Here is a 27055-nt window from a genome sequence, read left to right as displayed (position 1 = left end):
AAACTGAACGTACGAATTTCCTATCGGGTTAGCTGATCCTCTATGTATATCTAGATGTATCCTTTGCGCGACAATACCTCGTAAGGATCAATAACGGATTAAAAGCGTTGTCTTCGCCGCCCCGTGTATCGAATTACTGTGCGGACCACATCGGTGACAAAGTTCAATCTTTTCGCAAAGTAATTAAAGACTCGCTGCACAAAGTGCACCAGCGCTCGAAGAATATTCGGTTTCGCATATTTAACGCGCAAGAAAACCGGGCTACGATGGTACGCGTGCCGTGAAAGCGAATCATTTCGAAGGATATTGCATTACAAGAGGCTCTGTTCATGCAACGCGAGAGACGGGTCGATCCTCGGCAGAATCTGGATACGTCGAGGGGGAGAGAGAAAGAGAGAAAGCAAGGGAGAATGCGAGAGATAAAGAGAGTGAGAAAGAGAGAGAGAGTAGGTAGGCTGCGGAATGTAAAACCAGACGATCTAAAATGCATGGAGCCTTCGAACGGTATTCTAAAATATTTACACCATCGGAGCACAATCTCGCGGCCACTATTCACCGATCGGCTTTCCCGATGCAAAACTCATAGCCAGTAATTATGCAACGTCGACCGCCGTTCTATCGATATAAATATTTTTGCGATCTAAATAGACGGAAGTTCGCTGCGCCGTCCTTTTTTTTTGCGTGAAAATTACTCCGTAATAAAGTAATATTTTTATTATATTATTTATGTGCAATTTTATGTATATCTATCACAATCGATACTGGAAAAGTGATCGCCCGTTCGATCTTAATGATAAATTTTAAAGCCAAAACTCTTTTTGGCAGAAACAGTATCGACGATCAGATGTTCTTCTCAGATAGCCGTGATGGCGTCACGTTTCAACATTCCCGAACGAAAAATCCTCTTTTTCTCTCTCTCTCTCTCTCTCTTTAGAAATATCCCCCGCAAAATATTCTTTCACCCCGCTCAGCTATTCCATGTACCGATGCACGTACACTGAACCCGGGATCGGTAAGTCGGATGCTGTGCGACCTCCCCAGGTGCCCACACGGTCTGCTTACCCGTTTTCTTTTTCCCCAAGACAATTTTCGCTCTTCCAGCGATGTGATTTAACGGACCGAAACCGCGCTTTCCATGCATATTTATCGGCGAAAAGTTGTAAGTAGAAGCTTTACCGCGCACCGTTCGCCAGAAAATTGGAACATCGTGGCTTTTCGATACAGATAATCAATATAATACCACCCTGGTAGATATCCATACATCTGTCACACGTTGTATTAATTAATTTTTAATAATTATTTTTATTTTTTATTTTAACATTAATTAGACACTTTAATTTATAAACGTAACGTTAACTCAGCTTGCTCCTCTACCTTTAGTAAAACTTTTTGCGCGAGATGATGGTATCGCTGTGAGCGTTTTCATCGCGGTCCCTTCGTTAGCCGCTTGCAAACGTAAAAGTTTGCTTGAAAACAGCGGGACCAAGATATAAATGTCCCCGCGAAACGAAGGAGCCGGCGTTCGTATCGGCGATCGTGCTCTCGCTCTCGCGAGAAAATTGTAAAATGCAAATGGCCTGAGAATTTTAATCCGCGACAACAGCATCTATAAGCCTCCGCTTGTCACCGGAAAAAGCAGTGGAAAAATGTCGCAAAAGTGAAAACGGAACGGAATGAAAATAAACTGCCGTATGAAGTGGACTCGAATAATACTTCTGTACTTTAGGCACCGCCACCCTTTACCTAAACGACGGCAGGGAAGGAGAAGGGGGGGGGGGCTGAAAGTAATTAATTCGACGCAGACCAAGGTGTACACATGACGACCGCATCAGAAAGCGTACATTTCCGCGCCGAATAAAACGGTCCCGGTGTTACCCTTCGGCGAAGGCTTGCTTAAGGGCAGCGACGGAAAGTATTCCGGTTCCTCTTTTTCGTTGGAGCCGACGAGAAACAACGAGGGCGGTATAAAATTCGCGGTGCGGGCTGCAGCTTTAGTCGTTAAATATTTATGAGACCTGGTTCTCTATTTTTTTTTACCCTCCCGTCTTTTTTTTTTTTCTCCTCCCAGACCGCGCCCAGCCCGAAACTTTACAGTGGCGGCGTGGGTATTTGTCGGTGCCCGTCCGGCACAGCATCCGGACCGACGGGTCATCTGTTATAAAAATGGCGCTATGTTATAACAGGGAGGACGAGGCAGCGAGAGAGTGTGTCCTCGCCTCTGTTTTTGCTGTCGGCGCGCGACAATTTCGCCGGGTGATGAACGTGCTCTTCACCGGATAATCTTCATACGTTCGACAGAAACGACGCTCGCTAATTATGACCGCGTTATCGAATAACCATCGCGGCATGAAATACATTTCCGATACGCCGCGAGATTCGTCGTAATCTACTACAAGTAACGTCGCTTTGCCGAATCGCCGGGACTCGAATGAACGTAATTAATTGCAATTTGCAGCTTCTTTGACTCTATATCTTTCTCGTCGTCGCAGCTCTTTCTTCCATTCGTCTCTCCATTGCGCTCTCTCTTTCTCTCTCTGTCTCTCCCGCGTGTCCCTTCTCAAGAGTATCGGGCTGCCTGCTTAATTTTATATTCCGGGCAGAAAGATTTCAGCGCAGTGCCTCCTCATCGGAGCATACTTCACCTAATGGGTTGCTGACTTGGTAATTGCCGGTAGAGTACCACGTAATTTAGTCGTCCGTAACAAAGAGAGGGGAATATATTACCCCTTTAAGTTAGGCCTCACCTTGGAGTTTAATGGAAAAGCGAGTAAGAAAAATAAGTGCACCCTCTAGGAGGAGGCGGTAATGGGTGTTTGCCTATGAATACAAATGCACCGAATATCCCGGGCGTGCGTCTCCCATTTCTTTGTATGAAGGTCCAAATCATAACGGCGTACCACGCGGGCGGCAGTGGACCTTACAGAAATACACGTTAAAAAAATTGCGCTTATAAAAATCCGCGATTAGAAACACGCATTACGAAGCAGGATAGAATCGAGCGCTTATAAAACTCTACAACCGCCTCTCGAGATATGACACATTGCACGAGATATCGTCCAGACTGAATTTATGGCGAGACTCACTTTTTCCATTGTTATCACGAAGAAAAACGCGATCTTGTAGAAAGAAAAAAAATTCTGATTGATCCTATGATTTTACTCGTTCTTGCGTTCAATCCCGTCACTTCTTTCGGTTCAGTAGTTGAGAAATATGGCGGGTGAAACACCTTTCATCGGCAAAACGCCCGTTAAAATCGTCAATAACGGCGACGTCTGGGACGTACCTTGAACTGCGCGAATAACGAGCGAAGAAGCTCCATTTTACAGGTGATAAGATACGACGCGTATAACACAAGAGAAACAGGACATAATTTTTTTTTTTTTTTTTTTTGAGATAAATATTCGGCAAATAAAAAGCATTAATATTGACCGTTCAAATAAACGCCAATGTGATCGTTATTGGTGTTAAATTTATTATGTTTCGATAGTAAAGGTAAATCCACACAATTACGCGAAAAAAAAAAATATTAGCGAAACCATGCCAGAAGCACACACGCATTCTTCGTGCAGTCCGCAGCGTTTCAGGTTGGCCAATTAAGCAGAGAGCTTTCACGATTTCGCGCTTTCGATGCGCCGCAAATGCTATCGATGCACATACCAATAAAGCAGTAAATGGTAATTAAATTCAACCATTATATGGAACGATTTGTAGTTGGATCACATTGCAAGCAGTATTTTCTCTAAAGATCTTTTAACAATTCAAATGAGAAACACACGTCGAAAATGAGATATTATCGAAAAATTCTTTCGCGTTAATTTTATTTGTTACTGACCGGCAAAGCAATTGCGTACAAATTTTTTATTAATAATAATAAATAATAAAACAGTTTTATTATTAAAAATAACTTTAAATTTCGATAAATTAATCTAAGATTTCTATATGAAAGCCAATATTGCAAATTTTAATTATATTCTTGTTAACGAATATATTTTTTAACTTTTAACAGAGAATCTCAAATTCCAGAAGTTAAATTTTACCTTCCGCATGTAAAATAAATATAAAAAAATATATATATAAATATAAACCAATTAATTTCTCTATAATAATTTTGCTTCTGTTTTTTATAGGTATTTTACTTTTAAACAATTAGTAAAATACCATGAGAAAGTTAAATTCCTTTAATAGATTTTGTTTTTATGCAACTTTAACATCTGTGACATCGAAAAATAATTTTTTTTTTAACCGAATTGTTTGAAAAGCGTATCTTAAAACCTCCATGGTTAATAAAATGAACAGAATGTTCTTTAGTAAATTCCAAACGCCCGCGGAATAAAGGATACGTCCGTGGTAATTATATCGTAATAATAAATGCCAGCACTGCGTGAAAGGTATAAAAATATACCTAACGTTTAAGCCATTTAGAATCATGCCAAGTCATGCTAGTAATTTCGAAAGAACCTTTGAGCGAACGGAAACACGCGGGATAATTAACCCAGCCTCGCGAACATATTAATTTGTGCACATTTTCTCTCTCCCTCCCTTTCTCTTTAGCTCTCCCTCTCTCGTTTTTGCTTGCGGAATACATTAACATTTAATTACGCATTAACGTGTACGCGCATGTACGTGATTTACATTTTAAATCCGGCGCACGCTCGCGATACACTCGCGCCGCCCTTATTGTGTCCATTGATAATACTTTCCTTTAGTTACGTCCCCAGCACACATCGTACAAAATTGAATTAGCATTCAATATCCGCGCGAGGTAAGAAAACGCGGTGGCTTTTCTTTAGCGCGTTGCTCGGCCGGTCTGACGTAGTCTTAGGTTCTTTTACTTAACCACCGGCGAGTCGTAATCGAAAGACGAAGTATCTAGGACTGACCCGTTACAAATAAATATAAAAAAACATCTGAGATTAACCCTACACATTTGCGTTTAACATATGCATTAAAAATGAGCATAAATAAAATATGAAACTGAATAGGATACAACACCGAACGCAAAAATAATTGTAAAAATTTGTACGCATTTCTATACACGCGTGTGAAACGAAGTTTATCAGTGTTTCGATTAAATTTTATTTCGTGTTTCGCATGCGAATAATCATCATTTAAATAACAAGCGAGAACTGCTTTTCCGTGATTTAATTTAATTTAATTTAATTTTTTTTTTTTTTAATCATGCACTTTCGAGCGATGTCGCGAAACTCTGCGCAGAGGTGTATTTGTCTCGTTTGCAATATTGCGCTTGCTGACGATATCCCGGTGCATTATACCGGAAACATTTCGCTTCCTTATTTACAGGGAGAAAGGGGGTGCGCACCGTGACGCGTTTATTCTAGCAAAGTCATTTTCGCAAAGGCTTAACGCGTATTTCATGTTTTGTCGTAACGACGAGTAAGCCCACCCCTCTGTGGGCCACGCTTTCGACTGTTCATTCCGAGTAATCCGGGTCTTGACTGGACGAGAAATATAGCGTGCCTCTTGAAAAGCGCAATGAATAACACCGCGCGCGGTTTCAGCTGGCCCCCCCGTTTAGCATTTCGGTTGATCTGCGCCCGCGTTTCGCCCACCCGGCAGACAAGACAGATGTAACAATTTTTTAGAATCGGTTGTTTTTTTAATGCCATACAGAAGAACGTTTTTAAATAAAAGCGAGACTTAAGCCACTTGACTAACAAATTAAATGTAAACTCCCTTGGTCGGCCAAGATATTTCAACCGTGAAGCCACATTCGAGAGGCAAGCGGGAAAAGATGACAAATTAAGCAATTAAAATTCTATTATACCAATACAATTTTAATTTAATTGATACGTCGCGCAAGAAGTGCTAACTTTTCGCAGAAGTAACGAAACCGGAGGACTGGATCCGCTTATAAACATATCCGAGTGCAAAATGAAAGTTTATCCTTTAGCGGAACTTATAATTTCGGCTCGCCGTACAATTTATTCGGCTTCGGAAAATTAATTGAGAAGCTCAGAAGTCTCCGTAATCACTCGGCCTGAGCAGGTAAAATTTAGGTAATTATAATTCCCCGCTCCTCGTCATAAGCTTATCTTAATCCTCGCTTACGATTGTAAGTCCGGCTTTAACTTCTCTGTATACCATTTGGAGAACGCGGAAATCAAGTATTACGTTTACAGATTAAATTTTGTTAACGCATCGACTTCGGTTCTAGCAACCCGCCGCGGAATTCTGCGAGCTACATGCGGTTTTCGAACCAACTTTGTAACGTCGACGAAAGCAAAAACGATTTATCTCCGCAAAGCAGAAAATGTAACTCTGTGAAAATTATTCCAAATTCTCGAGGAAACACCGGCGCCAAATGCCGCTGTATCATTAAATCCTCGATATGTACTTCGTTGTAAATATCTAAACGTCTATATTCGAAAACTTTTACCGTAACACATGTAGCATTCTACTCTTATCAAATATTTTCAGTGGCAAAACTCTGCGCAATATTTTTAGAAAAATATATAATAACTGCATTAAAAGTGTGCAAAGCTCGCAAAATAATAGAATCCGTGGTATTATTCGGACATTACAGAACGGAAACAAAATCGTCAATGGAAAACGTTCGGGAGTCTGGATAAAAATTTATTCGCAAATACCTTTTACTGTAAAGCCGACAGATAACAAAGAGGTTAATCAATCAGCCGATCCAATCGCCAATACCGGCAAATAAAATTTCTTCGGGATAATCACGCGTCATCGCATTGCGCGGCGAAAGTATTTTCCGCAAGATTACCTCCCGAAATTTTAGGAACGCGCGACTGCCAGTGCTTTCAAAGAGTGCATCCACAATGCCAATATACGCTGTTCCTGGATGCAAGAATTCCCGCTCGAATGCACCATTCCGCAGTGAAAACGAATAAAAGCACACTTTCGACAGCCGTACTCGTACCCTTTGATATCGATCACACGTGATAAAATTTGGCAGCGATTACACTTCAGAAGTCGTATACTAAATATTAATTTCAATTACGCGCGTTATATATATTACTAGTTTACTGAAAATTATTCATATATATGTATATATTAAATATTACTTAAAGTTGAAATATTATTTGCAAAATATTCGGTAGTTGACACGCGGATTCTTATGAAAATTATACTATCGGAACCCGAATACTAAAGCATTATTAAATAAAACAATGTTGCGGTTACAATATCATCGGTAATCATTGAATAACGCATAATTGATTACTGGCGGATCGTGCGAAAATTATGAACCATCACATTGATAACGTAATAATCGTTCGCTGAACTTTACAATGTAAGCTAGATTCACCGCAAAGCCGGTCGCGGCTTCTGTCAATTTGTCCGTGTCGACAGAACTGACAGATAAATTAAACGGATATAGCAGAAATTAATTTAACGGGCTTCCGATTATACAATATAATTTTCTTACGCGATACCCGTTATTCTAACCCAGGGACAATTACAACACAAAATTTTAATAGTTTACTGCCACGATGATCCATTTATATAATATATTAATATTAATTTACTTTTTTAACGAATAGTTTAACGAAGTAGTTTAACGAATAATAGATTTTCTATAGTGTTAGTATTATAATAAAATATTACTGACTCACCATTCGATGAGTAGTGGCGGAGTTTACACAGCAATAGTAATTGGTCCACTCAGTCCTCTTTCACCGCCTTCGCTGCTCGATCCCTTCGCACTTCTTGTGCCGCTCAAGTTGTAGAACCGCTGGTGTCATGACTTGTGTCCGCTACGCAGTGATAACGCGTTACATATTAATATTTCTGCTGTCCGCGTTATAGAATATCGAGGGCTGACAGAAATACTGCTGGTATCTGGAGATTTTAGAAAATTTAAATAATTAATTCATTGGTTAAAACAATCGACCGACAAGAGTGAATATAACGAGCGTATAAATGGAAATATAACTTACTTTTAAAACAGAAAAGGTGATTGCAGGTACTCTCCACATTTAAATTAGGGACAAAAGTAGGTGGAGTACGTCGAAGTTACATTTTTCTCTGTCAAATGCGTGAAAAACTCCGGAACGAACGAAGAGTCTTACGTAAGTCTTGCGTGGTCGGCGGCCGGTAGAAACGCTGTTAGCAGCTAGAAATTAAAAAGAAAAAAAATTAAATAATTTGTTGGTTAAGGCAATCAATCGAGAGGAGTGAATGTAACGACTGTATAAATGGTAGTATAACTTACTTTAAAGATAGAGAAGATGGTCGTAAGTACTCTTCGTATACAGAGAGTGGACTGGAGTAAGTAGTTTACGGCGAGGTTGCTTCTTCGTCCGTAAAATGTGCGTAGAATTCCGGGACGTTTCTTGCGTAGTGTAATGAAGTCAGTAGCTGGCGGGGAAAGGAAGGAAAATGTTGCAAGTTCACATGTGCTGTCACTGCTGCAACTTTTCCTCGCGCTACGCAAAAAAGTTCAGGCAAATATTAGACTCAAGAACACCCTGAGTATATTACGAGCACTTAGATGTTATATATTTCGCGGTTCTCGTCAATGAGATCCCACTTCGAGCGAGATCCGATTGAAATTATCGACAATTAACCTTCGGAACTGCCCGCGATATTTCTGTCGGCCGTGTTGTAGAATATCAGTAGCCGGCAGATACGCTGTTGGCAGCTTGACATTAATCTTCGATGAGCTTGCACGGAGCTTGATCGAAGAGAATTTAATTAATTGATTCTTTGGTCAAAGCATCGACCGAGAGGAGTAAATGTAACGAGCGTACAAATGGAAGTATGACTTACTTTAAAGACAGAGAAAGTGGTCGCGGGTACTCCTCGCGTGCAGAGGATGGACAGGAATAGGTAATTTGCGTCGGGATCGATCCTTCGTCCGTCCAATGTGCGTAAAATTTCGAAGCGAGCGGAGCGGCTCTTGCGTAAGTGTTGCATGGTCGGTGTCCAGCAGGGAAAAGAAACAGAAATGGTCGCAAGACTCGTAAGTGCGCACGATGCATCGCGCATGTGCCGCGCGCACTTACAAATGCTTTGAAGTTCAGCGTCTTTGTCCGTTCCAGTCGCTAAAAAATAAAAAAATGTTAAAATAGAAATTATACACCAAATATTATATGAAATATTAATTAAATGTTAAGTTTAATGCATCATGAAACTGTAACTAATGAATTCATCGCGGTATTTGATATATTAAATCAATCAGTTATAATTTACTTAATTAACCAAAGAAAATTAATTTAGTAATATTTGCGTGATATAAATTCTATTTAAAGGATGAAAAGTATTTAAAATATTCTGTAAGATATATGTGTAAATCCGTTTTTTATTGCTGAAATTTAATAAATGTTAAACGGTTCTCTTTAACGTAAATGAAGCAGGAGTAAATAATGCGCGAAACGCGTGCTTTGTAATATTAAATACAATATATTACAAAAAAGAAAAAAAATTATATTTTATCGCCAACGTCAATGTTGCTGCCTAAAGAACAAAAAGAAACATTTGTTATGAAAGCAACATATTATTTTATAATTTAACAAAAACCCTACGTGGCCCGAACATGTTATAATTATAATCAAACTTATTGTTTTTCCGTCAAGGAAAAAAGTGGTAATTAACATTCGAATTATTTCAGCGCTCCGCTAACGCCGTGCTTTTAGTTTATCTTGTATTTATTGAGTAAATGTATGCAACGTGAATACAGAACACGATCAAAAGAAACGTCATATGTGCATATACGTAAACATTATAACTTCTTGCCCGAAGTAATATTGAAACCCGACGATTCTTGTTTCGGTATTATTGACTGCATTTCGCTTTCCGCTTTCTCGCACAACTCTCGTTCCGTTTAACGAGAGCTATGCGAGCTTGCAAAGACGCACCGAGGATATACGAACTCTTTTGTGAAGATCTTTCGTACGAGAAATGTGGCAGACGAGAAACGAGCGCGTTTTCAGTATGTACGTCATGTGTAAGTATGAATTTTGCAATTGCAATTCGATGACAATTGTAAATTTCTTATTTTCGCTTTTTGCTCATGTTAATCACTTAGTCGATCGGTCAGCTGTGCAAAAAAAAATGCAATAATCATTACAAGTTTGTGTAAATGTTAAAATCGTGTCTTGTAATTTGCAAATATTACCTACAGCTTCGCAAATATGCGAGCTGCGCAGAAAAAAAAGAAAAAAGCGAGAATAATGAGAGCCAGATAAAGCAAGAGAAAGAGGCAAGAAATGGCAAACTAATCCCATCAAATGATCGACTGCTCCACTGCTCTTATTCACTTCTTTTGATCTACCGCATTCTGCTGATGAAAGTCATGTAACGCTCAGCGTTTCACGTCAATCAAACGATTGTTGCAAACAGAGAGAAGTATGCAAGTGAAATGTGCATTCACTGCATTGTCCGCTTTTTGAAATAAACCGTGTTCAACTTTTCATCGGTGGCTGCCGACACGCGAGCGATAAATAAATTTTGATGGAATATATCCTGTTAAATAATTAAATTTTTAATCTAATTAATTTAACACAAACCTGTTAAACCGTCTAATCAAAGGACTATTTATATAGACTAACATTTACAAAAAGTTATGTGTATAAATTAATTTAATTCTGTTCACAGTATATTATTTTTTTTTTAATTTCAGATTTGCACTTAAAATTTTTTATAATTTTTACGCGCGTATTTTATAAGAAGATGTGCTCTATTTTAAAAGAAACGGTTTTTATTAAAAAGTCAATCTTCCATTACCCCGGGGACAATGCTCTCCTTTGAAACTTATTCTATGAAGCTACGAAATATGACATAAGCTACAGATAATATGGTAATAGCTACAGATTCTTCGTCATGATGTCATCTAAATATGATGGTATATTAAAATTTCATATATTCCGCTAAAATAGTGTAGCATAAGAAAGAGGAATACGACTGATAGATGTGACGGGGGTCACGGAGGTTGAGGAATTAAATAGCTGGTTTGAAATTCTCCGCGGGCGCTGAATTATTAAGTAACAGACGAATTAAATAGAAAGGGGGAAGAGCGTCGTGCCATAATTCGTCTTCGGCGGTATTATCAATCTTACTCCGGTCCGTGAGATGTAAATGTAAGTAACCTCATCGTGCGTGCGTTGAAGCTAAAAGAGAGGCAATTCGACATGCAAAATAAGGTTGATTATACTTTCTTACGGTTTATATACACTCTTTCTTTTTTTTTTTTTTTTCTTTAATTTTCCAACTTAATCGCGTAAAAAATCAAAACGCAAGAATAAACTCGACTGATTCACAACCCGACAAAGAATTCAAAAGGCAACGAATTAATGCTGAAGTAGCTGCTTATTTTTACTCGCGTATTTTATTTTATTTGGTAAATTTTTTATATACGGGTTTATTTCTAAGGGTAATAGCATATATTTTTATAATATGTATAACAGTATCGTTTCTTTTGCTAAAACGACGGCAGACGTATCCACGTTCTTCCGCTTCTTTTCAATGCAGAAATAATTTTTGCCTCTTCTCTCGCATCTCCGCGAGGAAAACGAGATTTCGCGAACACGTATAGAATGCCGCCGTGTGCGAGGCGAAACGCGGTGAAATGAAGAGATAATCCAGAATACGTCGAATAATCGGCGCTCCGACATAGCTCGTTCGTTCGTGCTGCGTTTCTTCGTTTCTTTTCTTTTTTTTCCCTCATCCTTTTTTTTTTTTTTTTTTTGCATACTCTTTCTCCACATCATTGGACGAAGTTGCGCGAACCGGGCACGTAAAAATAAATGCGGCAATCGCACGGAATAAACGTCTCACAAATCACACTTGTCCCCGTTCGCTCGCGATTTTCAACGACAGCGAAAATTCGCTGCTCTGTCTTTCCTTTTCATTCCGTAGGAAGACCACGAAGAAAAGGGTTAAAAAAAAAATGCGAGGAAATAGAAACGTGAATATAAAATTTCTTCGAATGTAATACAATTGCGTTACATAATGTTAAATTGGGTTTGTTTAATATAATTGCGATAAAATGCAAAATAAATGTAAACATGTGTAACTGCTTGCAAAAAAAAAAAATTGCAAATACGTATATGTGTACCTACATTTGGATACACTTGGTCTTTTTATCGGAGTGTCTTTCATTGTCGCATAAAAGAAGAATGGTCATCTTATGCGAGCAGGATTTCAGTAATGGTAAAGGTCTACGTGAGAAAAATTCGCAGCTGTCTCTTTGAAACGAAGAACGATCGCCGATTACCGCGACGACATTCTGCCTATTTCTTATCTTGCCACTTGCGAAAATATCCTTAAAGTATTTTCTTTTTTTTTTTCCCTTCTCCTTCCGAGATTCAATACCCTTTAAATCTTCCTTTGTTGCTAACGACGATGCATTCCGTTTCATTGTGACGGAATCGCAACAATTGATCTCGTAGGGGAGAATCAATACATTATCTCTCAAGGGATGCAGTATACTGGAAACATTGACATAATTATGTCAACAATAGCGCCGATAATTGATACATTATATTCGCCAAATTAGTAACGTAATTCTGTCGCCGATTGTGGACCTGTGATAATCAATACTTCGCGGTACGTGATACAAATAGAATCAGGCGAATATGTGATGTGATAAAAAATATTTTATTAAAATCATTGATATTGTAATTGTTTGATACTTATGAACAATAAGAATTTGTAATTAACTGTTTTTTTTATCAACAGGAGAGATTAACTCATTATTTTTCAGATGCATTTGATGGTGAAACAAAGGCTATCGTTATTTCTTGTATTTTTGAAAGATTTAATATGTATTTCTTTTTTTTCTTTTAACCCATGCATGTTTTCCATTTAACCCACGGCGAATCCATGTACTCTAGTATGTTTCAGGTAGATAATGATGCTGCCGATTTTTCTTCAGAGACAGAAGAGGCAAATTACGGTAAAATTCCCAGTTGAATGTCGACGGAGCTTTGCGTGTCCGATTACGAGAATCTTGTTCTGGCGAAGGCAAAAAGAATGCCTTTTCACCAGAGATAATGCACAGAATTTGATTTTAAATTACGTCTTTCAATAAGTCGTAATAAAAAAAGATTAAAATCTCGCACATATCGTCACATACATAATAATATTTAAAAAAAAACAAGAAAAAAAAATTACGGTGTCAGATAAAAAGTGGTTAAATCTGGGAAGAAAAAAGAAAAAAATCGAATGAATTTGTCGGATTCTCGATGTCGTAAAACTTGGTAATGATCTAGTGATGAAATATCGAAAATTTATGGTGGTTCGTCATGCACGCTTTTCTGCATACGAGAGACGTTCGAACGTTTTACGGCGACGAGAGTTTACGGGCATGGAGCATTGGTTACGGATACGCGTATTCCCGCGTTGGGAAGAATTATGCAGTCTAATCCTTTTTATGCCATCGCAGCTCTGCCGTAAAATCCGGGAAATACCGTATGCCATTTGGTTCCGCGCGGAACCGAATATGAGCTCGTCGTTTCGTTGATACATACTTTCGATTGCACGTCGTGAAACATGCGTACGTCATTGCGTTGAATTTACATAAAACTGCTTCGTCGATAAAAAAAGATTGGGCAGCAGCGAATAAAACAAATAAAAAAAAAATAAAAAAATGTTCGAAGCTTTCTACATCGCATGCGGATGAAGTTCTTCAATGGATTCTATAATAATTATTTTCTAAAAAATGTAAGGTAACTATTTTTAATATACAACCGACTTAGATGTTCCACGTTCGTAATTTTTATCACGTATATTTACGGCGACGGTACGGTGGAAGATATATGGACGTTTCTTTCATAACTAAAGTCTTATCGAAGAGTGATTGGAAATAACAAACGTATTTGTTGTATGCTCGCGGACGTTTTCATAGAGCAGGAACGGTTTTGTGTCGATTGGCCCCAATAGCGCGGAAAATGAGATTTGTGGACAATGGAGGTCCTTCTGCCGACGGAAAGTTTACAGTATCGCGCCGCGTTTATTGCAACGAATATGCAATAGCCGGGCAGACAGGCTTTAATACCGAGTATTTTTGTTGAAGTTAACTTTCCGATAAGCTCATTTATAGTAACCTTTTCTACCATTTTGCGAGAGAAATCATGGAACGTACAAAAGATGTTACAACGACAAATGCATTCATTGAGTCGCACTTTACAGTGAAAAATCATCGTAATATCTTGTTAATTAACTTTAAATTAAACTAAAAAACGTCGTTTAGATTAATTGTTTAGATTAATTGAAATATATTACCGAAAATAGAAGCGTCTGGACTTGCCGTTGTTGACTCGTACTTGCTCGTACTATTAACTTGTTCCGGATAGTGTCAGTGGCGGCTCGTAGCAGACTTCGTTAGAATTAATACATATCAACCGGTAGACATGGATCGAAACATGCTCATGAAATATCAGATGGTTGACCCGACGTCGGTTGACGCCATAATTGCTGGCCTAGCAAGTTCTGACGAGCTCCGCCATGAGCCGCTACCATCTTAAAGTTCGTCGCGGCAGTACCGAAACGGTAGACTGCTTTACCTTTACTCTCGTGTTCTTTCTTTCGTTCATGGCTCGTGGTCCCGTTCAAATCGCATCACGATGAAGGTAAGAATCCGTAAAAATTTTAGAAATCATCCGCTCTGTGCATAAAATATTGTTTTTTTTTAACGCGCCGAAACATCGTGGATACAACGGTATTCACATATTTATCGGGAACACGATTATTCGTACGTAACGCCTACCGCATAATAGCGTCGGTGTTAGATGACGGATGGAGCATGCAAACGTTGATTCCTGTATCCTACGATTAATGTACAACACGTTTCTCTTTAGCTCTTTTTTTTAATTACATTTATTAGTTGTTTATAGATTAACATACCGAAGAATTATTTTTCCTTTATTTGGTCACTGAACTGTAGATGGAATTCTAACCTAATTTTATCGTAATTGAAGTCTTGACTATCATACCACAGCAATTCTTTTATTAATTTGTACATTTAATTAACACAGCTGAACGTATCGCATCCTGCGACAGGATGTCAGAAGCTGTTCGAAATCTCAGACGAGCATAAGCTCAGAATATTTTACGAGAAACGCATGGGTGCAGAGGTTGAGGCCGACGCGCTAGGAGACGAATGGAAGGGCTATGTAGTGCGCATCTCAGGAGGCAACGACAAGCAAGGTTTCCCCATGAAACAAGGTGTCTTAACAAATGGTGGGTTTATAATAAATTTTATATTACAATTTAAATGTATTATCTGCTTTTATTATATTGTGATCTTGACATTGTTCTTTGAGTTTGTAAAATAAATAGAGAATTTTATATTTTTCTAATGTGATTTTTTTTTATTATACAGGTCGTGTGCGTTTGTTGCTTTCCAAGGGACATTCTTGTTACAGACCACGACGTGATGGTGAGCGTAAACGCAAATCCGTTCGTGGTTGCGTTGTGGACTCTAATTTGTCTGTGCTAGCCTTGGTTATCATAAGGAAAGGCAAGCAGGTAAATAATTAATTTGTAAATTTTTTAGAACTAGGTAAAACCCATGTTGTTCAGGGTGTATTCGAGATATTCAATTTTCTTAGAATACTATCGTAGCATGGGAGATAAAATTCGTTTTTTGATTTGAGAAACTGCTTACATTATTGGTGCCTTTTCTCAGTGTACGAACGAGACATCTTTTTCACTTATTATTAATTTAAATTTAATAGTTGTAAAAATATAATTAGTTATATGCACATACAGGTGTATACTTAATAACAACTTGAGTTTTAAATTGCATATTATTTTGAATCAGAATAAACTTAATAATTTCAAGATTCAATGGTTGAATTGTTTCTAACAATGATGTCAATTGCAGGAAATTCCTGGATTAACTGACATGAATGTACCGCGTCGTCTGGGACCGAAGAGAGCGAGCAAGATTCGCAAACTTTTCAATCTATCGAAAAAGGATGACGTACGGCAGTTTGTTGTAAAACGACCGGTTCAAAAAGAAGGGAAAAAAGAGCGATTTAAGGCACCGAAGATTCAGCGCTTGATTACGCCAATCGTTCTTCAAGTATGTAACTTAATGAAGAATTTACAAAGAATATTAATATAGTTTTAAGTTAAATTAATTTAACTAAATTATTTTTTAAATTAAATTAAAAATTAAAGCATTATACTTTAAAATTTATTCTTTGACTTTATTTTTAATGTAACATATACTTAAACATTAATATATCATTTTATTTACAGAGAAAAAGACATAGATTGGCATTGAAAAAGAAGCGTTGTCTGGCTCGCAAGGAGCAAGCTGCAGAATATGCAAAATTGTTAGCGCAGAGACAGAAGGAGGCGAAAAATAGGCGCCAGGAAGAACTTAAACGAAGGCGCAGTGCCTCTTTGCGTGAATCTAAATCGTCGACGCAGACCGCCCCAACTGGAGGTGCGCAAGCTTAATAAGCCAACTGAATCCTAAAATGTATTTACATGCCAATAAAGAGAAAAGGATTTCAGTCATCTGTCGTATCCTCGCTCGTTACATCAATCTCTCTATCCTGTGGATCCATCGCATAGAAAGAATATTGTATACACTCCAATAATTAACTAAGTTTTATTTGCAGAAATGTAAAGAAAAATAATCTTTAATAGTTCTTAAGTATTGTTCTTACATTGTAAAATAATTCGAGCTTATTTTTACTTTGTCTTATGCGATTTTAAGTGTGAGAAGTATGTATTGCTAAGTTTTCCTAGGTTACTTTTTAGATTATTTCATCGCGGAGACTTAATTCGACACGCATGCGCGAAAAAGCCAGCTCATTGGTCTCTCTGTTCGTCCGTGCAGTAATATTGGCTCGCTTGTCCGTGTGGTATTATTGGCTCGCTCATGACGCATGTGCGACAGTTGGCAAGTTCGAATATCTCGTTGCGTACTATCGTTAGCAAGTGAAACGGAGAATATCGCTTCGGATATTTCGCGTTGTTAGCCCGATAAGATTTAAGTGCCACACAGATCTGGAATCGCCGTGTACGTCGTTATTTGCAGACAGATGAGTGATATCAGAGGTGCGTGTTGATCCGCGTTATGTACATGCGTGCCGTCAATAAATCTAATCAAAGGCACGACTCTCGGAGGTAAGCAACCGACTATTTTACGTACGCGGGTTGACTCCGATTTACATTATTTCACTCTTAGAATAGCAATGTTAAAATCGTTCCACTTTTCAGACGTGGAAAAAGACAAAGATGCGAGGGATTGAGGCGAAACGTGCCGGTGGAAATAATTCGGATCTTCTCGGTAATGATTATTAACACTAATATTCTTTAATCAAATTTTAATCAAACTTTGAGCGATATGTTAATGCGTATAAATTTTCCTTCAGAGTTTTATTTTTAAAGACATTTATATTGTATTTCACAGTGCAAGATCAAGTCAGACGTGTTATTTCTGTATTTCTTTGTGAGTTGGTTAATATTAGTGTATTATTTTTCTCTTCATCCTTGACTTTCGGCTAAATCGGTAGGTTTATAAGAGCGAAAGAGTATCTTACTGCGGCGATTGTGCAAATGTAAGTCAAAATGCAGTAGAGTGTTACACGTAAAAAGACTCTCCAGAGAGCAGACAGTCGTAAAAGTTGCATGTGCACCAGGGTGTATAATATGCTGGCTAGTGCAAATCCCGGTATTAAGATCTTGACCGTGGAATTGCATGTCTCAACGTGCAACCACAGCGGCGTAAAAACCATAAAAGGAAGTACAGTTTCGAGGTCGTATCGATGAGCCCTTCGTATGCGAATCACGTCGGGGTGCCCATCGCCAGTTGTACACAAAATTATTTCCGGTTTTTTCGTCATCCACATTCTATCCTCCTCGCTGTGAATCACCTGTGCAATCAAGCATTCAGTTAGTAAATCATATGCAGTTTCTCAACCAGTTTATATGTTGTGCAATTTTTTATAATTGAAGGCACAAGAACCAGATTTATTCGTTTACAGTTTTATTTATATTTCTTTATATGTATATTCATTTACAATTTTATTTATATGATGTTATTTATCAAGAAATAGAAAAAGAAAAAAGAAAAATTATAGAAATAGGTTTGAAGAAATTAATTGTAAAGATTCATCTGCAGCAAATGTCTCATTTATTATTTTATTGATAGTTCTAGGATGTATTTATTTAAATAAAAAATTGTATAGCATGTTGAATATTTTATGTAGAAAAAAAAGTATATAATTGAATTAATATTCATTTTGTTTGTTTAAAGGTGACACGAGTAACACGAGATAACGAGAGTTCAACCATGCTTGGATGACATAACAGTAATGGATAAAATAATACATCAAGTGGTGAGTTAATTTATTCATATCTAACTGGTTTCTTGCAATAGTAATGAAGAGACAAGGGTCATCAGGTATCATTTTATAAAGTGTTTCCTTACAAACGTTAACTAAGATTGATCTTGTACAATTAGTTAAATAACAATTAGTCAAATAACTTCAAATACCAATGTTATTGCATTGCTATTTTTAGAAACCATTTTCTTTATTTAGATATAATGACAACGCTATGAACAACTCGACATTATTTTTATATAATTTGCGTACAATGAAAGATACAAAAATAATATAAAAAACTTGCTGACCGGGACATAAAAATTTAAACGATATAAAACTCTCACTTTAAAGTGTATAAAAGATAAAAATGGAAAATTCCGTACGTGAAATATTGATAATAATTATATTTAATAACCGCTAAAAGGCAGGAAAGGTTTTACCTGTTCTCTTACTCGAATTTGGCCAGTGTACCATGTTAGTAGCATCATCTTTAACACGAGCACGCACGACCACCAAGCGTATATAGACCACCATAGCTCGTCTTTCGTCTCGTTTGCAGTCGGTAGCATTGTCCCTGGCGCAACCTTATCTGCTTAACGTTCTCTCCGCGTTCACAAGGAAAGCTGACGCGTTACTGGCTATGTAGTCTTGCCTGAACTGGTGAAGGCTATTAGCAAGTCAAATGCACGATAGGTAATCTGATGTGCAAGGTAGTCGAGCGGGAAAGGTTTGAACGTGAACATTCACGTCGCGAGGTACACATTACTTTAAATTAAAGTAATACAGTGGCTGTTTATGAAACATATATATATACATACATGTATATAAGTGTATATGTATATATAGATACATGTAACATACGTCACGCGAATTCTAATACACGTTCAGCTAACAATAGAATAAAAAGAAATGGTGCAAATAAAAGTCCAAATGGTGTAGCATCTATTTTTTTATTTTATATTTTTTCCAAGTACAACGATGCACTCTGTACGAGTGTATTTTATTAAAAAAAAGAAATAATACCTAAAAAATTTTATCTTATTCTTTAAAATTAATGGTACTAAACGCACACGTCTCTTATACTGGATATAAAAAATTTGTTTAGTACAATACTTTTGGCATTACTTTTTAAATAATCTCAATTCTCTTACATTGATGTGCACTATTCCGTTTTTATTAAAATTTATAAAAGTTAATAGAAATTACTGTCTTGTCTTGAATAATTTTGTCATTTTCGAAACAAAGAGTACATTTAACATTATCAACGAGATTCTACATATATATATATACACACACACATATATATATAGATTACAAACGCCATTGTGCAATATTACTTTTCTTTATATTCGACATCCTCGATACCCAGATCAGGTCGTTTCCGAGAAAAAAATCTGTAGCTACTATATTCGTTTCCTTCCACCACTCCTCTTGAAACTTGACGGTGAGATTTCGATTAACAGAATCGGCCATCTGCCGAAGCCCGCCGGATAGATTGAAAAAAATATCTAATGGGAACGGCGTCAATTCTGCCATCACTGCCCATAATGGATTCTGACTATTTTTACGCTTCTTTGATCCTAAAATTTCTTCATCCAAATACTCGAACAAGCCTTCCACGGTTTGCTGATTGCCCCATACTTGCGTCAAAGGCGGCCACAGCCAATCATATTCTGTATTAAAAAAAAATTAAACGAAAAATATTATAAACGACGTAATAAGTAAAAGATTAAAAAAGAAAATTGTAGCGAATTAAACTTGCGAATTGTACTTTGACAGACACTGACAAATTGAAACTGTAAATCGATAAATGTTTTACCGTTCACTGTGTGCTTGTCTCCATAGCAAATAATTAATCTCTTTCCGCCAGTCCAGATATCATTTAGTGTTGGCCCGAGACCTTCGATTCCTCTGTCCGGCTTTAAGATTAAGCCTTCGAATTCTCGGTGTAAAATAGCTAGTAGCTTTCGATGCCTGTTCGGCCTGCCTTCGAAGCCCACGGGAAATCTGTTCGTTAATCCTCACGTTAATTATTATCAGATGTCAAATTTATTACATATTTAATTAATTTAATTATATCCTTAATGTAAAGTCAATTTACAATAAGCGTATAAATTTAAAACATTGCATTAGATAAGGTAAGTTACCTATGAAAGTCCATAATCACGACTTCACCTCTCGCCGCGTCCAGAAAGTCCCTCACGTCCTTTAAGACCTCCGAAAGAGGTGTGATACGAATGACGTCGTGGTTGACCCAAAATCTATTTACATGATTCCCGTCCTCGTCGAGGGCAGTTCCGTTCGGTATCGACGGATAATATCCAACTCTAATATCCAAATATCTTATACCGTGCACCAACTGCGTCCATACGTCGCGATCCTGCGTCAGTAAATACCGCTGAAACGCATCTCGGCGTGTCAGATCACCGTGCTTATAGCAGCCAGAATTGTGCGTCCCGGGTATCATTAAGCTACCGATTGGCAGCATGCCGATTTCCCTCCTACAACAAAATATTCCTTAAATAATAATTATAATCGCTGATTCTTTATGAATATTATTTGACATTTCTGTCGTTTAAATTGTTATTTAACAACGCAACATTTGCGAAAGAGTGCTTTAGACAAGAGTACAAAAAAGTGTCGTTAGTTCTGAAATTTGAAAATGCTATTTCAATTTTGAAAGGTAGATAAAAAATCGTGGCACCTCAGGTCGTACATCCAGGTCGGCCAGATTTGCAAACAGGACATAGAAAACATGTGCCCGTCTTTGTAAAGAATCGCGTAATAATCGAGGCAGTGCGAGCCAGGAAGGGTCGCCCCGTCCTTCGTGTCCCATCCTCCCGGAAGCGGCGGACGGCCGACTGTGATGTTTGTCCTGTAATATCCCCGGGGCCGTTGTAAAGACGTCAGAATCAATTCGGGCTTTATCATTTTGTCTGGAACAAACGATATTCGTGGTTACATCGGGACATTTTTCGCGGTATTCAACGCGCAGTGACTTTATGGCGAGGGACCGTGATAAGGGACGAATACGTTCGATTTCACGACGATTCATTTTGTATGATAAATCGGATTGCAAACGATTCAAAACTATCGGAAGAGATTCATTTCGAGCGGATCAGTGTTTTCAAATTAGACGCGATAGGCGGAAGAGAGACTTAGCGAACAAATTTTAACGACGAGTTCAAAGCGTTTCAACGTGCATAAGCCGGTGATTTGTACTAAGTAATCAGGGAGAGCAAAATAAGTTTGTATAATATTAAATTTTGTTCATTAAATTTCTGTCAGAGAGAGAAAGGAAAGGCTCGTCTTGCGTTTCGCAATAAATTATAAATAGTGCGTTCTCGATACGTAAGTAAAAAAAAATTTAGAAACAAAAAAAAAAATTACGCGTTGGTTTTTTCGATCGCATTCTTTCGATTGAACTAGGTATTTTGTCAGAATATAATGCGTAAGAGAACGAAATAAAATTTATTACTATGTGCTGCTATCGGGTCAGCAGTGAACACCTTGATCAGGGTATCTGAGTATCTCATGCCCGCCGGACAATCGAATTCCCAGTTTACTTCTAATTCGGCGTCGACCACCTTATCACTGGCGGCGATCGGTCTCCATAAAGAGGACACCGTGACCCACACCTTTCCGCACTGCCCCGCAAATGCTGAAAATGCAAACAGACTGTTTTAATAATACAGCGCGATGACGTAATTTATACTAATTTTTTCTGCTTGAAAAGTCGGTTAATTCCATGTAAAAAAAAAGAAAAAAAAAAACGATTTTGTTAAGGTACTTAAAAATTTAATTAAGTTTAAATGCACAAATAATTTTATACACATTGCGTATTTACACTCGAGTGTTTAATGCAAATGTCGCGAATCACAGTAGTACAACTGCAAAAAATTTTGATGTACGATTAAAATTAATCGCACAATTATTTTGATAACGTCGGATATTTGGCTAAGTCGGTGTGGGCGAACGGAGCGAAACAGTAAAGTCTAGCGGCTGAGTGCTAGCCTCGTAACGAGGAATTCCAATTTAAAATCTGGTCGGTTTATAAAATTATTTTTAATTCTTTATCCAGTTAATTTTTAAGCACACGAACAAAATCGTTGAAAATTTATTTATATCTTTTTAAAGTTACTTTTTCATTAACTTTAACGCGACAACTTTTATTTGTTCTTACCAACGTTGCAGTAGACATAGAGAATCAGCACAATAGCTCCTTTCAACATGATCGACGTGATATGATTTCGCGCGATCAAAATTATTTATCTACAACTTCAATCTCGCGATGTCAGCAAATATTGCGCACTTGCGTTTTAATCAAACAGTTTCTGATTTCTGCGAGCATAACGGATAAAGAAGCCTTCGGGTTTCCTGAAATTTACGACTCTTTCATGCAGTAATACGTTAGAGTATAAATCTTTATTAAATAAATCTAAAATACAAATAAATCTTCACTTTCAGAGAGTCGGGAATATTTTTCGCGTAAAAGTTCTGTTAAAGGCCGTAAACAAAGCAATAAAACGACATAAAGGGTTGAAAGAACTTCCGCGGGAAAATATATCGAGTTTTATATTTTTATACTTTTGGCCGAAGTTTAAACAGCAGTGGAATTTACCCCCGCGCTCGATAATTATCGATTCTTCCGACCTTCCGGGCTTCCGTCACGCGTTATCGCATCGGCACGAACGCACTCGTCACATCCGAAACGCGCGGGATGGAAATCGGAGAACGAATTTCGAGATGTCCGCGCAGTGGTCCACGGCTGACAACGCGACAACTGAACGATAGGCAGCCGAACGAACCGCGTTGACCGGAGTGATCCGATGTAGAGACCCGCTCATGGAACGTTCAAGTACGTCGCTTCCATCCTTCCGTCACTTCCTCGGACGCGTCAATTGGAGGGACCAGAGTACTCGGTCGTTTTCCTTCCCTCGTCCGCCTCTTCATCACGCTGGCTATCGCGTACGTGCGTGCACTCGGGGTCGGACCCGGCCTGATCTGTTAAATACCATTTCCTGCGTACGCCGTCGCGAAATATATAGTTTCGAGGGAGAACCGGCGGTGAACGCGAGCCCGATCGGCGGAGGTTGGGAGAACGGATTCAGTTTCTACATTGAATTATCGCCCTCGTGCATCGGGCGCAGGGGACACTGCACGTCAGAAGGGAACGCGTCGTGAGAGCAAACAGATTAATCGTGACACATAGACCGAGGCTGCAAATCGCGATTTATCGATGACATTTTAGGGTATTTTATGATATGCACAACTGCATTTCGTTGGAGTAGGTCGCAAACGCGTTACAAATCGCGCTTACACGTTGACTGCGCGCTGCGATACGCAAATAATTTGCAAACGCATAAATAACTCGTTATAACTCGCGGAACCTGCTCGGTGAAGAAATTTCAATAGCGATAATTTTTCACAAATCCTTCTCTAGAGAACTTTTAAAGATGGTTATAATTTTGATTGATTATACTTTTTACATTTATGATTTATGACGTAAATTATTAAAAAAAGAAAAAAATTTAATATGCAGGTTCAATTTTGACTTCGAATTTGAATTCTATAAATTTTTCCCTTTTACGTGACGGATAATATGAATTTTATTAAGCGTTATTGATTTGCGTGGGTCCCGAATGTAGGAATGTGAATAAATGATCCATCAAACCACCAAGCTCTCAATATAACAGATATACAATTTATTTACAGTGTCATACTTTTACAAGATAACAGTACATTTTATACTACACGTAGATGCAAGATTTGAATCGTGTCGAATATTTCAATCGCATAAATACGATGACAATTCAGCGAAATAAAAACAAATAAAATTTTAAAATATAATCTTTAACACCAATATACCGATGATATCAATAAAAAAGAATGAAAATTATTTTCGTTAATAATTACAATCTGAACCGTCAATCGAACGTTCGTCAAATATTGTGTCGCTTCAATTTTAAATGTCTCTATTCATTTAAACAAAGGATTCTATTTCTAGTTTAATTATAATATATACGAAACAGAAATTATCCGACAATTTCCTCGGAAGGATTCAGTTTCGCTATGATATTGGTACCATCGATATATTACATACGTGGATATGCGCACACGGCGGAAACACGCCGCTGCAATCGGCGGATATTACGCTACATTAAATAAATAATATTACTTCCGCAGAATTATATCATAGAATTCAAGACATAGGTACATTACATTTTTGTTTTTTTTTTAATCATCTACATTACATTGTACATACTTTACGCGTATTAACTTACAGTAACATTGCTCTTACTATGATGTTCTAATCTGACGATTATAGTACATGAAGGATATTAATACAATTTGATTCGTTGAGGTAGATAATTTAATCAGTCTATGAAACTGCCTTGTCGGTCGGTCAATTATTTATTAATGAACTTCCGTCCCGACGTTACGTAAAAGAATCAGTCCTGCTTGCCATCGGAAGATCCTTACAGTCTTTCATGTACTATTAACAGAAACACGACGCGGGCGAGCTTTTCTAAAAAGACGATGGGATGGGAAAAAATCGCGAAGATCTTCGGGGATTGAAATATCTCGCGGACAGATACCTTGCCGCATTTTTCACATCGCTTAAACCGTCGCTATTCGCGAGATCGCGACGTCTCAAAAAAAAAACGGTGCATGCGTTTCTCGATCTCTTTTCCCTCTCAAATATAAATAATTTTATTTTCTTTTTATTTAACTCTAACGCCTTTATGAGTCGGGAAAGATTTACTTTTTAAACCGTCGACTGTATATACATATCTCCAAACAGATAGAAATCATATAAAATACTTTCTTTTAAGTAGTAAGAGTTCTTACAAGAATCGCACTTACGTAGGACTTACATAATGTAATATAATACACGAATTGAAAGGTAACATCCAAGTATTTCGCTGCGATCGTCCAGTGACACGTAAAGAAGTGGACGAGAGGAAGCTTAAGTAAATGCATTTCGTTAGAGAGAATTGAATTAATCGTTAAGATACGGGCATTCCTAAAAATAACGAAGAGATTACGTTTACGTATTCTAAACAAAGCTATCGTTTGTTACGGATCGTGTGTCGGAAATTATATCGACGAATAAGTATATCGTTGAGGTGGGTAAGAAATTTTGCGCCATGAACATAATTATTGCGGTACGAATTAAATTTCTAAAGAAAAAGAAACACATACTTACACGATCGATTATCTACCTAATTATTTATTAAATTATAATAAATTAGGATATTCGTGTGGTTCATACAATTACAATGAAATGTACACTTTCTACACACCAGAATTCTTGCTTTCCCTTGTCCGTCGGCGAAAATGCCAATCGAAATTTCCATTCTCTGGGCTTTCTCGTCTTTTCAGCGAAGCGAGTCCTGTAAACGCACCACAAGAGGCATCTCTATGAAATTATGTACATCTATTTTGGTTAAACGCGTCGTAGTTGATAACGCGTCTCAATTCAAGTATATTTCGAATATTAAATTGTTGCCGTCAAATTAAAAAAAAAAAAAAAAAAAAAAGGAAAGTAGGAAAAGAAAATTATTTAAATGTTACGCGAACAGAGCTAATAATTCATCGACTTAATCAACTGACAGTCTCCGGTTTAAATCAATGATATGCAAAGATATACAATGCGAAGATATATGCAAGAAAATCGTTATTAAACTAATAAAATATATAAAAGAAAAAGAAGTACATTTTAAGCTTGATTTGGTATGTCATTATGTTACATAATTACATATCTCTGCAAAGCTTTAATTATACAATATAATCTCTAATATTACATATAATGTAACATTATATGTAATACCGCATAATATTATATAATCGTTTAAGTATGCATTTCTCGTTATATATACATATGTATATATTAATATCTAAATAGTATCGTTTGTACTACGCAAACGTTGAAAGTGAATTTCGTCAAAAGTATAAGCCGCGTATACTTTTAATAGTTTAATATGAATTTTCCGTTAGTTTTAATTTCTACCAGCAATACATCTTCTTTAATTTAAGTACTTTAACACTGATACCGATAAGACAGTTGACAATGAACCGTTCCGCATTACTTGAATACGTAATAATCGATTGAAATTGTACGTGATTATTGAGCTCTGACTCTAGACGCGCCAGCGAAGGAGATAAAGCAAGTAGGGAAAGCTCCGCGTGACTATTATGACAAAAATGCCTTGCTAGTTCGCGCGTTGCGTCAGAAGATTCAGCAATTCATTGTGATCCATACTATTCAGGGTATGTATATCGATGCCAAGAGCATTCGCGACACTTTTCATGTCTAGACCAAAGCTCTTGAGCAGTTCGATAAAGTCCATTTCCTCGCCCGTAAAGGGATTATGTAGCTTAGGGCAGCTATGGTTACATTGCGGCCAAGTGCAGCGCTCGATCATACGGAAATGGCAGTTCTTGACGCACTTCCGTTTGAATGACGGTATTACCGATCGTTGCGGCCTGATGCCGTTAAATATAGCCGTGTGGTTGTTACCGTTAACTTGCTTGCCGCCTTTGCGACGACCTGAAAAAGATACGTGAGCCACGAATAAATTTCGTCGTCGTGGATAGCGTAATGTGCAATCAGCTTTTGAAATTAATAATTATTAAAATTATAAAATTAATAAATATCAAATTTATAAGTTAATAAATATTAAAATGGATATTGTCCCGGCGGAATTAAGTATGCAGCGCTAAATGAGTTTCTGGCCAATCTATTCTTATAAAATCTTGTATCAGCTCGGAATTATTCGAAG

At 37.6% G+C, this 27055-nt stretch overlaps 5 protein-coding genes and 1 long non-coding RNA gene across 11 annotated transcripts in view; 2 read left to right on the top strand and 4 right to left on the bottom strand.

Moving 5' to 3' along the window:
- Positions 1-11955, bottom strand: part of LOC139105385 (uncharacterized) — a 187817-nt gene extending 175862 nt beyond the window's left edge. Inside the window, exons 1-4 of one of the 3 annotated variants that reach the window (XM_070661456.1) lie at positions 8752-11955; positions 8195-8408; positions 7920-8095; positions 7596-7821 (exon numbers count right to left, since the gene is read on the bottom strand). The gene's annotated coding sequence lies outside the window, so the exon portion shown is untranslated. Of the gene's footprint in view, positions 1-7595; positions 8096-8194; positions 8598-8751 lie in introns of those variants that run through there. The other 2 variants (XM_070661458.1, XM_070661457.1) reach the window with 2 other exon arrangements.
- Positions 11956-14501: 2546 nt separating this feature from the next.
- Positions 14502-16452, top strand: Rps6 (ribosomal protein S6). The gene is made up of 5 exons (XM_070661481.1): positions 14502-14552; positions 14958-15162; positions 15305-15450; positions 15809-16009; positions 16189-16452. Exons 1-5 carry the CDS (start codon positions 14547-14549, stop codon positions 16390-16392), a joined length of 762 nt encoding a protein of 253 aa, XP_070517582.1. The 5' UTR covers positions 14502-14546; the 3' UTR covers positions 16393-16452.
- LOC139105407 (prostaglandin E synthase) lies at positions 15921-19111 on the bottom strand. The gene is made up of 2 exons (XM_070661493.1): positions 18710-19111; positions 15921-17816 (listed from the first exon to the last, which is right to left on the bottom strand). The coding sequence occupies exons 1-2, from the start codon at positions 18836-18838 to the stop codon at positions 17445-17447; spliced, it is 501 nt and encodes a 166-aa protein (XP_070517594.1). The 5' UTR covers positions 18839-19111; the 3' UTR covers positions 15921-17444.
- Positions 17145-27055, top strand: part of LOC139105419 (uncharacterized) — a 31738-nt gene continuing 21827 nt past the window's right edge. The window contains exons 1-2 of the long non-coding RNA XR_011546184.1: positions 17145-17230; positions 18200-18281. This is a non-coding gene — a long non-coding RNA (uncharacterized lncRNA). The remainder of the gene's footprint in view (positions 17231-18199; positions 18282-27055) is intronic.
- On the bottom strand, positions 19201-23055 carry LOC139105388 (PI-PLC X domain-containing protein 2). Its single transcript, XM_070661466.1, has 6 exons — positions 22453-23055; positions 21748-21930; positions 20974-21205; positions 20417-20770; positions 20089-20276; positions 19201-19942 (listed from the first exon to the last, which is right to left on the bottom strand). The coding sequence occupies exons 1-6, from the start codon at positions 22499-22501 to the stop codon at positions 19581-19583; spliced, it is 1368 nt and encodes a 455-aa protein (XP_070517567.1). The 5' UTR covers positions 22502-23055; the 3' UTR covers positions 19201-19580.
- The window catches only part of Notum (palmitoleoyl-protein carboxylesterase notum), a 130275-nt gene continuing 127171 nt past the window's right edge, over positions 23952-27055 (bottom strand). For 3 of the 4 annotated variants that reach the window (XM_070661445.1, XM_070661446.1, XM_070661447.1), the window contains 2 exons: positions 26536-26823; positions 23952-25666 (listed from right to left, as the gene is read on the bottom strand). In XM_070661445.1, coding sequence (XP_070517546.1) covers positions 25569-25666; positions 26536-26823 — 386 coding nt within the window. In that variant the 3' untranslated portion in view covers positions 23952-25568. Of the gene's footprint in view, positions 26824-27055 lie in introns of all 4 variants that reach the window. The other variant, XM_070661448.1, reaches the window with a different exon arrangement.

This window comes from Cardiocondyla obscurior, linkage group LG09 (assembly GCF_019399895.1).
Source record: "Cardiocondyla obscurior isolate alpha-2009 linkage group LG09, Cobs3.1, whole genome shotgun sequence".
NCBI lineage: Eukaryota > Metazoa > Arthropoda > Insecta > Hymenoptera > Formicidae > Cardiocondyla > Cardiocondyla obscurior.
This window is presented reverse-complemented; position numbering and strand designations above follow the sequence as displayed.

What these genes read in the sequence shown, in the direction of transcription:
- Rps6 (XM_070661481.1), top strand. An exon ending in ACAAGGTGTCTTAACAAATG is followed by an intron (nt 15,163 to 15,304) that starts GTGGGTTTATAA and finishes TTTATTATACAG; the next exon opens with GTCGTGTGCGTTTGTTGCTT. An exon ending in TCATAAGGAAAGGCAAGCAG is followed by an intron (nt 15,451 to 15,808) that starts GTAAATAATTAA and finishes TGTCAATTGCAG; the next exon opens with GAAATTCCTGGATTAACTGA.
- LOC139105407 (XM_070661493.1), bottom strand. Translation starts at nt 18,838, where the DNA reads ATGCTACCGACTGCAAACGAGACGAAAGACGAGCTATGGTGGTCTATA. An exon ending in AAATTCGAGTAAGAGAACAG is followed by an intron (nt 17,817 to 18,709) that starts GTAAAACCTTTC and finishes TTGATTGCACAG; the next exon opens with GTGATTCACAGCGAGGAGGA.
- LOC139105388 (XM_070661466.1), bottom strand. Translation starts at nt 22,501, where the DNA reads ATGTTGAAAGGAGCTATTGTGCTGATTCTCTATGTCTACTGCAACGTT. An exon ending in CTATGTCTACTGCAACGTTG is followed by an intron (nt 21,931 to 22,452) that starts GTAAGAACAAAT and finishes TTGCATTTTCAG; the next exon opens with CATTTGCGGGGCAGTGCGGA. An exon ending in AGACAAGCACACAGTGAACG is followed by an intron (nt 19,943 to 20,088) that starts GTAAAACATTTA and finishes TTTTTAATACAG; the next exon opens with AATATGATTGGCTGTGGCCG.